Source organism: Hemiscyllium ocellatum, chromosome 22 (genome assembly GCF_020745735.1).
Source record: "Hemiscyllium ocellatum isolate sHemOce1 chromosome 22, sHemOce1.pat.X.cur, whole genome shotgun sequence".
Taxonomy (NCBI): Eukaryota; Metazoa; Chordata; class Chondrichthyes; order Orectolobiformes; family Hemiscylliidae; genus Hemiscyllium; species Hemiscyllium ocellatum.
This window is the reverse complement of record NC_083422.1, coordinates 2,507,570-2,525,466: the sequence shown is the minus strand read 5'-3', so window position 1 is coordinate 2,525,466 and position 17,897 is coordinate 2,507,570. Positions and strand designations below refer to the sequence as shown.

The following is a 17,897-nucleotide window of genomic DNA, read 5'->3' as shown; positions in this document are numbered from 1 at the left end:
TCACAACTAATCTTGGAGGAACCTGTTTGGGCGAAGTTCTCAGCACAATCAGATAAGTTAGTCGTCGTTTTAAGTGTGTCCAACAGAAAGGCTGCAGTAGTGAGTAGAGTTTATATGTTTTTGGAGATATGTCTCTTGATTAAATTAAAAATATACGCCATAACTATTAATTTAACCTGGAACAGTGTTTGTAGAGGAATAAGACGGTATTATTTTCTGGGTCTGTAGATTGTGAAGGAGCAAAAATGGCCTTAGCAGTGATATGTACTTCTTGTCCAATGTGGGAGTTTAAAGAGAGTTTAAGGGTTATTGTGGATTATATCTGCCATAAATGCTGTTGGATGCGAACCTTATCATATCAGGTGGATCGGTTGGAGAGACAGATAGAAGCGATGAGGAATTTGCAACAACAACAGTATGTGATGGATGGCAGTTATAGGAAGGGGGGAAAGTCTCAGATACAGTAACAGAGATGGGTTAACTCCAGGAAGGGTAAGAGAGGTAGGCAGCTAGTGCAAGAGTCTTTTGTGTATATACCCATTTCAAACAGGAATGCTGTTTGGAAAATGTAGGGGGTGATGGATACTCAGGGGAACGTAGCACGAACAGCCAAGTTTCTGGTATTGAGACTGGCTCTAATGCAACGAGGGGTACGTCGGCTTCCAAGAGATCAATTGTGTTAGGGGATTCTGAAGTCCGAGGTACAGACAGACATATTTGTGGCCAGCAGCAGAAAAGCAGAATGCTGTGTTTCTTCCCTGGTGCCAGGATCAAAGAAGTCTCAGAGAGGGTTCTCACGGGGGAGAGGGGCCAGCAGGAGGTCATTGTCCACATTGGAACCAACGACATAAGAAGGGAAAATGTTGAGATTCTGAAGGGGGATTACAGAGAGTTAGGCAGAAATTTAAAAAGGAGGTCCTCGAGAGTAGTAATATCTGGATTACTCCCAATGCTACGAGCTAGTGAGGGCAGGAATAGGAGGATAGAGCAGATGAATGCATGGCTGAGGAGCTGGTGTTTGGGAGAAGGATTACATTTTTGGATCATTGGAATCTCTTTTGGGGTAGAAGTGACCTGTACACGAGGGACGGTTAGCACTTAAATTGGAGGGGACTAATATACTGGCAGGGAAATTTGCCAGGGCTGCTCGGAAAGATTTAAACTAGTAAGGGGGGGGATGGAGGGAGTGGGGTTGGGACCCAGGGAGATAGTGACAAAAGAGATAAATCTGAGACTGGTACAATTGAGAACAGAAGCGACTCAAACAGCCCTATCTTGTCCCTGCTTGCCCTGACTAATAAATTAAACTGTATTTATTTCAATGCAAGGGGCCTAACAGGGAAGGCAAATGAACTCAGGGCATAGTTAGGAACATGGGACTGGGATATCACAGCAATTACAGAAACATGGCTCAGGGATGGGCAGGACTGGCAGCTTAATGTTCCAGGATACAAATGCTACAGGAAGGATGGAAAGGGAGACAAGAGAGGAGGGGGAGTGGCATTTTTGATAAGGGATAGCATTACAGCTGTTCTGAGGGAGGATATTCCTGGAAATACATCCAGAGAATGTATTTGGGTGGAACTGAGAAATAAGGAAGGGATGATCTTATTGGGATTGTATTATAGACCCCCTAATAGTCAGAGGGAAATTGAGAAACAAACTTGTAAGGAGATCTCAGCAATCTGTAAGAATAATAGGGTGGTTATGGTAGGGGATTTTAACTTTCCAAAGATAGACTCAGACTGCCATAGTGTTAAAGGTTTAGATGGAGAGGAATTTGTTAAGTGCGTACAAGACAATTTTCTGATTCAGTATGTGAATGTACCTACTAGAGAAGGTGCAAAACTTGACCTATTCTTGGGAAATAAGGCAGGGCAGGTGACTGAGGTGTTAGTGGGGGAGCACTTTGCGGCCAGCGACTATAATTCTATTAGTTTTAAAATAGTGATGGAAAAGGATAGTCTAGATCTAAAAGTTGAAGTTCTAAATTGGAGAAAGGCCAATTTTGACAGTATTAGACAAGAACTTTTGAAAGCTGATTGGGGACAGATGTTCGCAGGTAAAGGGACGGCTAGAAAATGGAAAGCCTTCAGAAATGAGATAACGAGAATCCAGAGACAGTATATTCCTGCCAGGGTGAAAGGGAAGGCTGGTAGGTATAGGGAATGCTGGATGACTAAAGAAATTGAGGGTTTGGTTAAGAAAAAGAAAGAAGCATATGTAAGGTATAGACAGGATAGATCGAGTGAATCCTTAGAAGAGTATAAAGGAAGTAGGGGTATACTTAAGAGGGAAATCAGGAGGGCAAAAAGGGGACAAGCGATAGCTTTGCAAATAGAATTAAGGAGAATCCAAATGGCTTTTACAAATACATTAAGGACAAAAGGGTAACTAGGGAGGGAATAGGACTCCTCAAAGATCAGCAAGGTGGCCTTTGTGAGGAGCCGCAGAAAATGGGGGAGAAACTAACTGAGTATTTTGCATCAGTACTTATTGTGGAAAAGAATATGGAAGATATAGCCTGTAGGGAAATAGATGGTGACATCTTACAAAATGTTCAGATTACAGAGGAGGAAGTACTGGATGTGTTGAAACAGGTAAAGGTGGATAAATCCCTAGGACCTGATCAGGTGTACCCGAGAACTCTGTGGGAACCTAGAAAAGTGATTGCTGGGCCTCTTGCTGAGATATTTGTATCATCGATAATCACAGGTGACATGTCGGAAGACTGGAGGTTGGCAAACGTGGTGCCACTGTTTAAGAAGGGTGGTAAGGACAAGCCAGGGAACTATAGACCGGTGAGCCTGACCTCAGTGGTGGGCAAGTTGTTGGACAGAATCCTGAGGGACAGGATGTACATGTATTTGGAAAGGCAAGGACTGATTAGGGATAGTCAACATGGCTTTGTGCACGGGAAATCATGTCTCACAAACTTGATTGAGTTTTTTGAAGAAGTAACAAAGAGGATTGATGAGGGCAGAGCAGTAGATGTGATCTATATGGACTTCAGTAAGACGTTCGACAAAGTTCCCCATGGGAGACTGATTAGCAACATTAAATCTCTCAGAATACAGGGAGAACTAGCCATTTGGATACAGAACTGGCTCAAAGGTAGAACACAGAGGGTGGTGGTGGAGGGTTGTTTTTCAGACTGGAGGCCTGTGACCAGTGGAGTGCCACAAGGATCGGTGCTGGGTCCACTACTTTTTGTCATTTACATAAATGATTTGGATGTGAGCATAAGAGGTACAGTTAGTAAGTTTGCAGATGACACCAAAATTGGAGGTGCAGTGGACAGCTAAGAGGGTTACCTCAGATTACTACATGATCTTGACCAGATGGACCAATAGGCTGAGAAGTGGCAGATGGAGTTTAATCCAGATAAATGTGAGGTGCTGCATTTTAGGAAAGCAAATCTTAGCAGGACTTATACACTTAATGGTAAGGTCCTAGGGAGTGTTGCTGAACAAAGAGACCTTGGAGTGCAGGTTCATAGCTCCTTGAAATTGGAATTGCATGTCGACAGGATAGTGAAGAAGGCGTTTGATATGCTTTCTTTTATTGGTCAGAGTATTGAGTACAGGAATTGGGAGGTCATGTTGCGGCTGTACAGGACATTGGTTAGACCACTGTTAGAATATTGCCTGCAGTTCTGGTCTCCTTTGTATCCGAAAGATGTTGTGAAACTTGAAAGGATTCAGAAAAGATTTACAAGGATGTTGCCAGGGTTGGAGGATTTGAGCTATAGCGAGAGGCTGAACAGGCTGGGGCTGTTTTCTCTGGAGCTGAGGGGTGACTTTATAGAGGTTTACAAAATTATGAGGGGCATAGATAGGGTAAATAGGCAAAGTCTTTTCCCTGGGGTTGGGGAGCCCCGAACTAGAGGGCATAGATTTAGGGTGAGAGGGGAAAGATATAAAAGAGACCTAAGGGGCAACTTTTTCAAACAGAGGGTGGTACGGGTATGGAAAGAGCTGCCAGAGGAAGTGGTGGAGGCTGGTACAATTGCAACATTTAAGAGGCATTTGGATGGGTATATGAATTGGAAGGGTTTGGAGGGATATGGGCCGATGCTGGCAGGTGGGACTAGATTGGGTTGGGATATCTGGTCGGCATGGACCGAAAGGTCTGTTTCCATCTCTATGACACTATACATTGGAGGGCTCTTGTAATGCACTGGTAATGTCCCTGCCTGTGAGCTAGGAGGTCTGGGTTCAAATTCTACTTGCTCCAGAGATGAGTGCTACTATCTCTGAACAGGCTAATCAGAAAATAGAAAAAAGGTTCACTTGGTGGTGGTGAATAGATGAAAAATGCCATGGGCGATTTGATGGTGGGAGGAAAAGCCAGTCAGTTGTATGTGATTACATTTTTAGATTTTTTTTTAAAAAGGCTTACTTTTCATTGGTGATTAATTCAAAAGCAAACTGATTTAGTGATTGAGGATAAAGGAGGAAACAGGTGGCACATGGCTCAGTGGTTAGCACTGCTGCTTCACAGTGTCAAGGACCTGGGATCAATTCCAGCTTCGGTCAATTGTCTGTGTAGATTTAGGAACATTCTCCCTGTGTCTGTGTGGGTTTCCTCCCACAATCCAAAGATATGCAGGTTAGATGCTAAATTTCCCACAGTTTACAGAGATGTGCAGGCAAGATGGATTTGCCATGGGAAATGCCGGTTTACAGGTATATTGGGTGGGATGCTCTTCAGAGGGTCGGTGTGCACTCGATGGGCTGAATGGCCAGCTCCCATACTGTAGGGATTCTAAAATTAACACTAGTGATTTTGTGGTGGGGAATAAAATGTTTAGTGGCTCGGTGGATAGCACTGCTGCCTCACAGCACTAGGGCCCCAGGTTCGATTCTCATATTGGGTGACTGACTGCGTGGAGTTTGCACATTGTCCCCGTGTCTGCGTGGGTTTCCTCCAGGTGCTTCGGTTTCCTCCCACAGTCCAAAGATGTGCAGGTCAGGTGAATTGGCCATGGTAAATTGCCCATAATGTTAGGTGCATTAGTCAGAGGGAAATGGTGGGTGGGTTTCTCTTCGGAGGATGGGTGTGGAATTGTTTTCGAAGGGCCTGTTTCCGCACTGTAGGGAATCTAATCTAATAGCTGCTTCTAGAAAATAAAGTATCACTCAAGCTTGAGGGCTTTTGTAGTACAGTGGTAGTGTCCCTACTTGGGTCTGGGTTCACGTCCTATAAATAAAGATTAACATTTTTACCATTGAGTTAAGAAGTATATATTTAGTGGCACAACTCACCAATTTCTGGAACACAGGTTAGTATGCATCGAACCCATCCTGCACTCATTCCTGATTAGATTAGATTAGATTCCCTACAGTGTGGAAACAGGCCCTTTGGCCCGACAAGTCCACACCGACCCTCCGAAGAGTAACCCACCCAGACCCATTTCCCTCTGACTAATGCACCTAACACAATGGGCAATTTAGAATGGCCAATTCACCTGACCTGCACATCTTTGGACTGTGGGAGGAAACCAGAGCACCCGGAGGAAACCCACGCAGACACGGGGAGAATGTGCATACTCCACACAGACAGCAGCCCAAGGCTGGAATTGAACCTGGGTCCCTGGCACTGTCAGGCAGCAGTGCTAACCACTGTGTCACCCGTGATGAAGTGCTTATGCCCGAAATGTCGATTCTCCTGCTCATTGGATGCTGCTTGACCTGCTGTGATTTTCCAGTAACACACTCCCGGCTCTGATTTCCAGCATCTGCTATCCTCACTTTCTCCTACTTGATTTCAAGAATGCCTACCTTGAAGAAGTTCTCCTCTCTCTACAAGGATCTCAGTGAGTCCCTCTTTCTCATTGCACCCCCCCATGTCACCTCCTCTGCCCTGAAGCTCTTCAGTCACGTCCTGAAGCAGACTCGCTGCCACAGTTATATCTCCTTCCTCAGTGCCTGCCTATGGAACCATCTGATCCTGCACGGATTCCAGACTACATACAGACTAACATAATTTGGACCTGAACAGGACAACATATGTACTACAAATACGAATCCTTCAGAAATGGTTCTCCTTGTGGATCCTCCGCTTCACACTCGCAGCCATGCAACGCCACCTACTCTCCCTGCAGTCAGCCCTGCCATAGCTCAGGGCTACACTCTCCCAGACCTGCAAAGAACCTCTGCTGTTTTATATCCTCAGAAGAATTCACACACTCAAGAAACGCTTTTTCTTCACCATAGCGGACATGAAAGAATGTAAGTTAAACAAGCTCCCATGTAGTTACCTCAATACTCGGGACTCCTCAACCATTCCAAAACCTTCTCCTGGCCTCTGAAACTGCCATTAGCCACGTGGCCCCTCTAGCCACCACCACCGTGGCGAATTATGATGTCACTTCCAGCCCCGCCGCACCACAGATTGCAGCCATGCCACCTCCGCGATCGCTGGGAAGACAACTGCCTCCATGACCACCACAGGATCCACTACCGCTAGCACCAACACGATACCTACCCTCCACATCACTTCTGACCCCGCAGTTGCCGCTGCAGTAGCCACTTCTGCCCCCAAAGGCGTCAGTCACCGGAACACCGATGACTACATCTCCGACACCACTTCCGCCCCCATGGTAAGTGTCACTTCAATTGGCGACGTCACATCTGACCCATAACTATACCCACTCCAGTGGCAATCTCCACCCCAACCTCAGGTCTTAGCTCCCAGCCTTGCGCCTTGGTTTTACTATTCCCGCTTACTCTCCCTCACTGAGGATGAACGTTCAATCCTCAGTAAAGGCCTCACCTTCATCCCTCTACACTTCCGGAATAATGAATTCGACATGAATTGCAATATTGAGCCATTCTTCTGCTGCCTCCGACTCCTGCCCACCTACTGAGGACCCCATTCTCTCGCATCCAACATACGCCATCCACCTGGACACTCCGTGCTGGCCTGTTACCCACCCTTGACCTTTTCATTTCAAACTGCCACCATGAAATAGACAGCCTCAACCCTGTCCACTACCCTAACCCACTCCAATCTCCCACCCTTGCAACGCGCAGCTCTCCGATCCAACCCCAACCCCACCATCAAACCAGCAGACATGGGGGTGCTGTGGTAGTTTGGCACATCGACGTCAACACCACTGGACCCGGGTGCCAACTCTCACACACCTCCTCCTACTGCGCCCTTGACCACAACCTCACCTCCCATCACCAAACCATCATTTCTCACACCATCCACAACCTCATCATCTCTGGGGATCTCCCACCCACAGCCTCCAACCTCATCATCCACTCCTGATGAAGATGTTATGCCCGAAACGTCTATTCTCTTGTTCTGCAGATGCTGTCTGTGCTTTTCCAGCAACATGCTCTTGACTCTGATCTCCAGCATCTGCAGTCCTCACTTTCTCCTCATTCCTGTAACTGTTTGATAAGATAGTGTCAAAAGAGTTTTTATTTTGGTATTGATGTACCAACTTTGGAAACACTTGATCTATTGGTTTGGAGAAGTATACTCTGCACCTTTTCTGAGTCATTCCTGCCCTTAAGGCTATTCACTCTGCCTGGGAAATCTGGAAGATGGGAACGCAGTCTCAGGAAAAGGTGCCTCTCATTTAAGACTGGGATGGGAAGAATTTTCTTCACTGAGGATTTTGAATCTTTGGAATCTTCCACCCTAGAAAGTTGTGAATGTTGCGTATAAAACTGAGAATAACAGATTTTTTGATCTCTCAGGGAATCAGAGGATTGGCTGGGAATGTATGGTTGAGGGATGAATATATTGAATAGAGGGCCAGGCTCAAGAGCAGTTCAGTCTACTCCAGCCCCAATTGCTTATGTTTTTATATTAGATTAGATTAGATTCCCTACAGTGTGGAAACAGGCCCTTCGGCCCAACTAGTCCACACCGACCTCCGAAGAGTAACCCACCCAGACCCATCTCCCTCTGACTAATGCATCTAACACTATGGGCATTTTAGCATGGCCAATTCACCTGACCTGCACATCTTTGGACTGTGGGAGGAAACCAGAGCACCCGGAGTAAACCCAGGCAGACACAGGGAGAATGTGTAAACTCCACACAGACAGTCACCCAAGGCTGGTATCGAACCTGGGGCCTTGGTGCTGTGAGGTTGCAGTGCTAACCACTGAGCCACCGTGCCACCCTGTTAGATAAGCTTTATTCTATGTCAAATGCAGGCTGTACATAGCCTGTGATTGTTTAAATGGGGACAGAGCCAAGGGAGCTTTACTCTGTATTTAACCTCACATTGTAGTACCTGTCCCAGGAGTGTTAAAAGGGGACAGTGTACAGCGAGTTTTCTCTATGTAAACCCATACTGTACCAGTCCTCGGAGTGTTTGATGGGGCAGTTGTTATCACTGGTTCCTGGGCAAGGGTCCCCAATTTATTACAATTCCAGATGGGAGACCTCCAAATTTAAACCCCTCTCTTGGTTCGTTGTTGCAAGGTCAATTTAAAAATAATCCCTTCCCTTGTGTTTATCTTTTCCCAATTGAAATGTCCTAATAGTTTAAAAGGAGCCAATTTAACCAGACTTCTTGAGTCAAAGAATGAGTTTATGAGCTACTCAATGTGAGAAACAATCATAAAACATGACATACATACACACAGATTCAAGATGTGAATTGAGTCAAGAGATAAGTAGATGGCAGAACGTTGTGGCCATTAAATTGGATGACAGAACATAGATCGTGGTAAGTGCTGCTGTTGGTCAAGAGTAGTTGATTTTGAGATTCTTGACTGTACAAATTAGTTGACAGGTCCCTTTGCTGTTCCCTTTTTGACAGTGAGTTCACTGGCTAGCCTGGCATTTAACACTCTGATAGAATTTTTCTTTACAGCGCAGGGCTGTTTAGTGGCTGTTCTCAAAAGAATACCTTCGCAGGTCCATAAGTAATTCAGGCCTATGATCTGTTCTCCTAACAAAGAGTACAAAAAGGTATATTCTGTGTCCAACCCCCTGCTGTACTTGTCATGAGACTATTTGATTTACTTTCAGTTTGAAAGGGGAAAGCTTTACTATTCATCTAATCCCTATGCTATACCTATTCCGGAGGTGTTGGTTGGGGACAGTCTCAAGGAAGCTTTACTTTCAGTTTTAAAATATAGAGGTAGCTTTACTCTGTATCTAACGTGGTGCTGTTCTTGTCCTGGGAGAAAGTGAAGACTGCAGATGCTAGAGATCAGAGCTTACAAATGTGTTGCTGGAAAAGCACAGCAAGTCAGGCAGCATCCAAGGTGCAGGAGAATCGACGTTTCAGGCATAAGCCCTTCTTCAAAAAAGATTCCTGAAGAAGGGCTTATGCCTGAAACGTCAATTTTCCTGCTCCTTGGATGCTGCCTGACCTGCTGTGCTTTTCCAGCAACATATTTTTCAGCTCTGTTCTTGTCCTGGGACTGTTTGCTGCGGACAGTGTGGAGGGCACTTTATTCAGTATTAAATTCTAACACTAACGTCAGGGGTTCAAAAACATTGTAAAATACACCGAATCAATATCTCAAATTATGATACTTACATAACTAACTGAGAATGTATTAATTTAATAGAAAATCAGATGATGAACAGTTTATTTCCATTTCTCAGGGCAGAATTGAGTTGAACCAGTTAATTTTTTAGGATTCCTCCTCAGCTTCTTTGATGTGTTCTTCTGCAGGTTTGGATTCTTCCTCTATTGGCAATGATTCCTCATTATGATCCTAGAAGAAATGATATCAAGTGATTTCCCTGTGGAATATCAGCAAACCATACATCATTGTTATTATTTCTGACCCAGCTGTCTGCCGGTTACTTCACTCTGATCCTGGAGAACAATATGGCAATGCTGGAATTTATCCAGTCCACATTGGAAGGTAGAAGTTAGGGAGGGATATGGAAACTGAATAAATTTATGACCATTCAGAAGGAGTAGGTTAATTAATCAAATGATGAAGACAGGATCAATTGAGAGATGATTAGTGAGGAGGATTAATAAATATGGAGATGATTGCTTAGACAGTGAGGAGAGGATCAGTTGATCAACGAGATTAATTGGTGAGCAAATGATTGATCTACCAATGAAAAGATGATCAATCTAACAGCAATGAGAGGATTGATCTAACAGGAGAGAATCAGGTATCAGTGAAGAGAGGAGTAGATCAATCAATGAGGAGAGACGTAATTGATTCGTGAGGAGAGGATTGGTCAATGGGAGAGAAGCAGATACCAATCAGTGATGAGAGAACAGATCAGTGAGGAGAGCATCAATTGATCAGCAATCGATTGATCTGTGAAGAGAGGATTAATTGATTAGTGATGAAAGGATCGATTGAAGAGTGAAGACAGGATTGATTGAACAATGATGAGTGGATTGGGTGATCAGTGAAGATGATCAATTACTAAGAAGAGGATCAAATGATCATTGATGAGAGGATCAATCACATAATCAGAGAAGAGGGAGTTAATAGATGAGCGGAGAGGATCAGTGAAGAGATGATCAACCAGCACAGCACGGTGGTTCAGTGGTCAGCATTGTAGCCTCACAGTGCCAAGAACCTAGGTTCGATTCCAGCCTTAGGGAACTGTCTGTGTGGAGTTTTCATGTTATTCCCAGGTCTATGTGGGTTTCTGTCGAGTGCTTCGGTTTCCTCCCACAGAAGAAGGGGGAGATACTGAACAAGTATTTTGCATCAGTACTTACTGTGGAGAAGGTCATGGAAGATATAGAATGTGGGAAAATATATGGTGACATCTTGAAAAATGTCCATACTACAGAGGAGGAGGTGCTGGATGTCTTGGAACGTATAAAAGTGGGTAAACCCCCAGGACCTAATCAGGTGTACCCTAGAACTCTATGGGAAGCTAGGGAAGTGATTGCTGGGCCCCCTGCTGAGATATTTATATCACCGATGTTCACAGGCAAGGTGCTGGAAGACTGGAGAGTGGCTGATGTGGTGCCATTATTTAAGAAAGGTGGTAAGGAAAAGCCAGGGAATTATAGACCAGTGAACATGACATCAGTGGTGGGTAAGTTGTTGGAGGGAATCCTGAGGGACAGGATTTACGTGTATTGAGAAAGGCAAGGACTGATTAGGGATAGTCAGCATGACTTTTTTCATGGGAAATCATGTCTCACAAATTTGATTGAGTTTTTTGAAGTAGTAACAGGATTAATGAGAGCAGAGAGGTGAACGTGATCTATATGGACTTCAGTCAGGCGTTCGACAAGGTTCCTCCTGGGAGACTGGTTCACAAGGTTAGATCTCATGGAATACAGGGAGAACTAACCATTTGGATACGGAACTGGCTCAAAGGTAGAAGACAGAGGGTTGTGATGGAGGGTTGCTTTTCAGACTGGTGGCCTGAGAACAGTGCTGGGTGCACTACTTTTTGTCATTTATATAAATGACTTGGATGTGAACGTAGGAGGTATAGTTAGTAAGTTTGCAGATGACACCAAAATTGTGAGGTTTAGTGGGCAGTGAAGAAGATTACCTTGGAGTACGACAGAATTGTGATCTGATGGGCCAGTGGGTTGAGGAGTGGTAAATGGAATTTAATTTAGATAAATGCAAAGTGCTGTATTTTAGAAAAGCAAATCAGAGCAGGACTTATACACTTAATGGGAAGGTCCAGGGGGAGTGTTGCTGAACAAAGAGACCTTGAGTGCAGGTTCATTGCTCCCTGAAAGTGGAGTCACAGGTAGATAGGATAGTCAAGAAGGCATTTAGTAAGCTTTCCTTTATTGGTCACAGCATTGAGTATTGGAGTTGGGAAGTCATGTTGTACGTGACATTGATTGGGCCACTGTTGGAATATTGCATGCAATTCTGGTCTCCTTCCTATTGGAAGAGTGTTGTTAAACTTGGAGATGCCGATGTTGGACTGAGGTGAACAAAGTTAAAAATCACACATCAAGTTATAGTCCAACTGGTTTGTTTGCTTCCAAATAAACCTGTTAGACCATAACCTGGTGTTGTGTGATTTTTTAACGTTGTGAAACCTGAAAGGGTGCAGAACAGATTTCCAAGAATGTTGCCAGAGTTGGAGGATTTGAGCCAGAGGGAGTGGCTGAGTAGGCTGGAGCTGTTTTCTCTGGAGCATCAGAGACTGAGGGGTAACCCTAATAGAGATTTATAAAATCATGAGGGGCACGGATAGGATAAATAGACAAGGTCTTTTCCCTGAGGTGGGGGAGTCCACAACTAGAGGTTTAAGGTGAGTGGGGAAAGTTATAAAAAGAATCTAAGGGGCAAACTTTTCACGCAGAGGGTGGTGCGTGGAAGAAATGAGCTGCCAGAGGCAGTAGTGGTACAATTGCAACATTTAAAAGGCATCTGGATGGGTATATGAATAGGAAGGGTTGAGAGTAGGCCAAGTGCTGGCAAATGAGACTAGATTAGATTGGGATATCTGGTCAGCATGGACAAGTTGGACTGAAGGGTCTGTTTTCTGTGCTGTCCATCTCTATGACTCTATGACACATTCTAAAGATGTACAAATTATGTGGATTGGCCATGCTAAATTAATCATAGTGTTCAAAGATGTGTAGGTTAGGTGTGTTAGCCACGGGAAGAACAGGGTTACAGGGATATGGTTGGGAATGGGTCCGTGTGTGATGCTCTTTGGAGGGTTGGTGTGGACTTGTTGGGTTGAGTGGCCTGTTTCCACACTGTGGAAGTTCTACAAAAAAAGATGATTGATCAATTAGTGGGAAGACAATAGATCGATAATTAAGGAGAGGATTAAGAATCAGTCGATGAGGAATGGACCAATTAGTGATGAGAGGATTGAACAATCAATCAATCAGAAAGGAGAGGATCAATGAATCAGGAAAGGATTAATTGATCAGAGGAGAGAAGGTCAGTCAGTGGAGAGGATGGACCAATCAGTGAGGACAGGATCAGCAATCGAGGAGAGGATTAACCAGTAACGAGACAAATGATAAATCATGAAGGAGAGGATCAAACATAAGGAGAGGATCAATTGTGCAGAAAGAAGAGCATCAGTTGTTCAGTGAGGAGAGGATCGATTGATCAGGGAAGAAAGCAACAATGAGCAGAGGATCAATCAATCAGTGAAGAATGGATCAGTGAGAATTGATTGGTCTGTCAGTAAAGAAAGGATTGATTGGTGAGCAGTGGACCGATCCATGTGGAGCAGATCAAACATTGGATAAAGGATCAATTGATCAATGATGAGCAGATCAATGAGTGCCAAGCGAATCAATCTAACAAAGAGATGATCAATCTCAACATTGAGGTGAGGATCAGGTATCAGTGAAGAGAGAATTAATGAGTAGGAGATCAGTCAGTGAGGTGAGAATTGGGTAATCAGTAAGTAAAGGATCAATCAGTCAATGAGGAGAGGACCTCATTCACTGAGAGGATTGATCAATCAGTAAAGGGAGTAACAGTGAAAAGAAGATCAATCAGGGAAATGATCAATCAGTGAGGAAAACTTTGTTCAGTGAGGAGAGGGTCAATCAATCAATGATGAGAGGAAAGGAGGAGAGGATCTGTGAGAAGAAAAGAGAATCGATGAGCAAGGAAAGGATCGATCAGTGAATTAAGAATTAGTTAGAGGATCAAACGGTGAGGATAGAATCAATCAATTTTGAAGAGCAGATCTAAGAAGAAAGGATTGATTCATCATTTAGAAAACTGATAAATAAATAAAGACAGGGTCAATGAGGATACGAGAAAAGCAACTAGTGAGGAGAGGATTGCCTAGTGAGAACAGCAAATAAGTGACAAAAGAATCTCAATAAGGAGATGAATCAGTGAAGAGAAGATTGATCAGTGAGGATCGATTCATGAAGGGGGAATCAATGAGGAGAGGATCAATCAAACATTAAAGTGTGGATCGATCAGTGAAGAGGGGATCAGTTAGTGAGAAAGGATAAAATCAATCAATCTGTAAAGAGAGCATCACTTAATGAGGACAGGATTAATCAATCAAATCGGTGATGAAAATATCAGATATCAAGGAGAAGATCTCTCATTTGATCAGGAGAGGGTGAAGTTATGAATTTTGTCTGTTCAATTATATTTTTGGGACTTTGTCAAACAAAGCACATCTTGATGTAGGAAGTAGCAAACCTGTAGGTTCATCAGTGCCAGATGGTAAACAATTTGACACCATCTGTTTTATGAGAGCTCTCTTATTCCTGGTAATCTTATTGATTCTAAGAGTTCATGTGCTTTAGTAAATCAGATCAATTGAAGGTCATCTGTCTATTCAGGGAACAATTGCAATATTGTTTAAGCTCCTCCATGCTACGGTTTAAATCTATGATACATGCCTAGCCTTATTTTTAATGAATAAAATTTTGCTTTAGCAACCATATTTGGTTTTGAACTGTCTTAATATAAACCAGCTTAACTCAAGTTAAAATATGAACTTCATATAAACAACATGCTGTTTTATAACATCTATAAGGCCATCAGAGAACTTTTTTTTTCCATTCATTGTAGGGATGTGGACATTGCTGGCTGGGCCAGCCTTTACATATATCCTCGGGAAGATAGTGATGATCTGTTTTCTTGAACCACTGCAGTTAATCAACATGATATAGGAACCCCACAGTGCTGTGAGGGAGGGAATTTCAGGATTTTAACCTTCTAACGCAGAAGGTAGTAATACATTTTCAAGTCAAGATTGTGTGATTGTGAGGATCTTGTAGGTGGTGGACGTCTCCTGTATCTGTTACCCTAGTCCTTCTATATGGTGGAGGTAAGAGATTTGGAAGGTGCTGTCGAAAGCCTTGGTGACTTGCTGCAGTTCACTTTGAAGATAGCACATATTGCTGTCATTGTGAGATGGTGTTAAAGGGAGTAATGGTTATTCTGGGAGTGCCAATCAAGCGGGCTGTTGTCGAGCCTCTTGATTATTCAGCTGCTGACCATATGCATTGTAGATTATGGACAAGCACTGGATAGTCTGTAGGTGATTTACTTGCTGTAGATCTCCCAGCCTCTGACTTGCTCTTATAGTCATCGTATTTATTTGACTGGTGCAGTTCAGTTTCTGGTCAATGGTAACCCCCAGAATCTTGATAGTAGGGCAGTGTGGTGATGGTAATGTCATTCATTGAATGTCACGGGGTAATGTTGATGTTCTCTTTGAATCATTGCCTGGGATTTGGTGTGGTATGAATATTACTTGCCACTTATCAATATTGGAAAGAAAATTTGACCATATAAGAAGATATTACTACAGGAAGGATGTAAATGATTTGGAAGCATTTCAGAGGTTTACCAGCCTAATGCCTGGGAAGGGCAGGTTGTCTTATGACAAGAAGTTGGTTGCATTGGGCTTGTAACTTCTGAAGTTTAGATAAGAAATGACTTGATTAAAACTTACAAAATCCTGAGGAGTCTTGACAGGGTAGATGTGGATAACTTGTTTCCTGTTGTGGAAACAACTAGAACTAGTGGTCGTCCATTTAAGATAGGGATGAGGAGATTTATTTTTCTTTCAGAAGGTAGTGAGTCTTTGGAATTCTCTTCCTCAGAAGATGGTGGAAACAAAGTCTGAATATTTTTGAGGCAGTCATGGATAGATCCTTAAGTAAGGAGTTTAAAGATTATCCGGGGTAGGCAAGATTATAAGAGTCATCAGATCAATCACAATCTTTTTGAGCAACAGAGCAAGCTTGAAAGACTGAGTGACTTATCCCTGTTCCTAATTTGTAAGTTCACAGGTAGCCAAAGGTTGTGCACAGTGATAGTGTTTTAAAGAAGTAGAAACAAGCCATCGTGGTCATAGACAGAAGCTTATCTGCAGGCTTGACAGGATACCAAGATTGTGAATAATATGGTTCAGACTCACAGTTGCCACGAAGAGGGATGGAGTCATTGGTTAGGCAAAAGAATTTGGGATCGGTGATGTCTTAATCTTTTTAATGTTTACTTGCTCATCTCATATTGGATGTTGGACCAGCATCATGACCAATTAAAGATACAGTAGTGAAAGAAAGATCCTAGTGGTTACCAGCGGTAACGAAGCAGAAAAAGGAGAGAGGCTATAGTAAAGCGATTCACTGACTACAATTAGTTAGATAACAACGTAACCAGGTGAGAACAATCCTCCCTGGCTGAAACAATGCTCTTAGATAATCAATTGTATATTCAAGCTATGGCTGGCACAGTCCTCAACCATTCAACACACAGAATTACTAACCACTTCTCCCTAACATTTCCAGTCTCCATTCACTTACCCCATGCCTAAAACAGTCCTACAATTAATTGCTTTCCTTTCACCCTTTAGGACTTTACAAAGTTTCCTTGTCTACCAGTAACCTCCAACACCTTGACCTTTTCATGTGTTTTTTGGACTTCAAAGATAGGTTAACCTGGTTAGAAAGGAAGTTGATTGAGGTTAAATTAGGTTCATGATATGAATACAAGTAAGTTACTCACCTCTATTGCAATAGTTGATTCATCTTTCTCTTCCACAGTTTCAAGTTCAGGTTCCCCAAACCATTCAGGTGGCACTAATGAAGATGCACTTTCCGTAATAGCATGCTCAGAAGTCTAATAAAACAAGACAGGTTATGATCAAGGAGAACCAGTAGAAAAAAGGGAGAGGAGTCATGTAAGAAGGGATGATACAGCGAGATGTACCAAAATAGAGGAGAGAAATTTAAAATGAAAAAGAGAGCATAACATATGAGAAAGACCCTGAATGAGACAAAGGAGAGAGAAATGGAAAACAGAGGCCATGATGAGATAACAAAGAAAGAAGGAAAAAAAGAGATGAGAATGAACAAGGATAGATAGAACAAGACAAACTAGAGTGAGAGGAAAAAGGAAGGTGTAAGAAAAAGAGAACATGGGAGAAAGAGACAGAACAAAGAAACAAAGTTGAAAGGAAAGATAGCAAGAAAGAGAAATCATAGAGACAAAGGAAGAGGTAAAGCAGAGATAGATGAAGGAAATGCACAAGATAGCAAGAGAGATAGGCAAATAAAAAGAGAGATCAACCTGAGAGAAGGGGAATGGATAAAGAAATGAGAGAAAGGATAAGTCATAGTTAAACAGGCAAAGGTGAAAGTCAAAGTAAAGCAGATAAAGAAACAAAAATACATATTTGAATGCTATAAGATTTGGGAGAAACACAAAGAGGAGAGATAACTAACCAAGGCAGAGTGAAAAGAATAACACAGAGAAGATTAGGTGGAGATCAAAGAATCACAGGATGGCAGAATATCACAACCATGTCTGTGCCAGCACTCTGCAAGAAAAACTGTGTTAGACCTGCACTCTTACATTTTCCCAGAAGCATTGCAATGTTTCTTTTCAGATAAAGGTCCAATTCCCAATTGAAGACATCCACTGAATCTGCCTCCATTGCACTCAGGGCGACAGGGTGGCTCAGTGGTTAGCACTGCTGCCTCACAGCGCCAGGGATCGGGTTCGATTCCTGTCTTTGGTGACTGTCTGTGTGGAGTTTGCACATTCTCCACAGAGTTGCGGTCAGAATTGTTTGTGTAATCGGCGTGGTCAGAGTGCTGCCTGTCACATGTTGAAATGGAAGCCAGTAATTAAATAGATTTGTGTTTAGATTTTTTGCTATGATTTGTTGAGTTCAGAATGAATAGTGTCAGGAAAACATGTGAAAGAACGTAGATGATTGGAACAATGGAGTGAGAAGGGAAAAAATCAAATGGATCACAAACAAATATGGAGGCAAAAGAGAAAGTTCAGAGAAAGAATGTGATAGAGGCAGCAAATTTATAGGAAAAGAGGGAATTAATTGGCAGTAAACAATCAGGAAAAGAATGGAGTCAGAGTGAAACGAGGGAATGGGACAAAATTAGAGCAGAGCTTTATTACAGGAAGATAGGGTTAGAGAGAGGGCAGGCATGAGAGAAAGATGGGAAGTCTAATGAAAGTGTGGCAAAGGTGGATTCT

The 17,897-nt window shown here is 43.0% G+C and overlaps 1 protein-coding gene across 2 annotated transcripts in view; it reads right to left on the bottom strand.

The window, feature by feature from the left end:
• Positions 1–9,525: 9,525 nt before the first annotated feature.
• Positions 9,526–17,897, bottom strand: part of dydc2 (DPY30 domain containing 2) — a 35,575-nt gene continuing 27,203 nt past the window's right edge. For both annotated transcript variants that reach the window (XM_060841830.1, XM_060841831.1), the window contains exons 5-6: positions 16,404–16,517; positions 9,526–9,701 (exon numbers count right to left, since the gene is read on the bottom strand). In XM_060841830.1, coding sequence (XP_060697813.1) covers positions 9,618–9,701; positions 16,404–16,517 — 198 coding nt within the window. In that variant the 3' untranslated portion in view covers positions 9,526–9,617. The remainder of the gene's footprint in view (positions 9,702–16,403; positions 16,518–17,897) is intronic.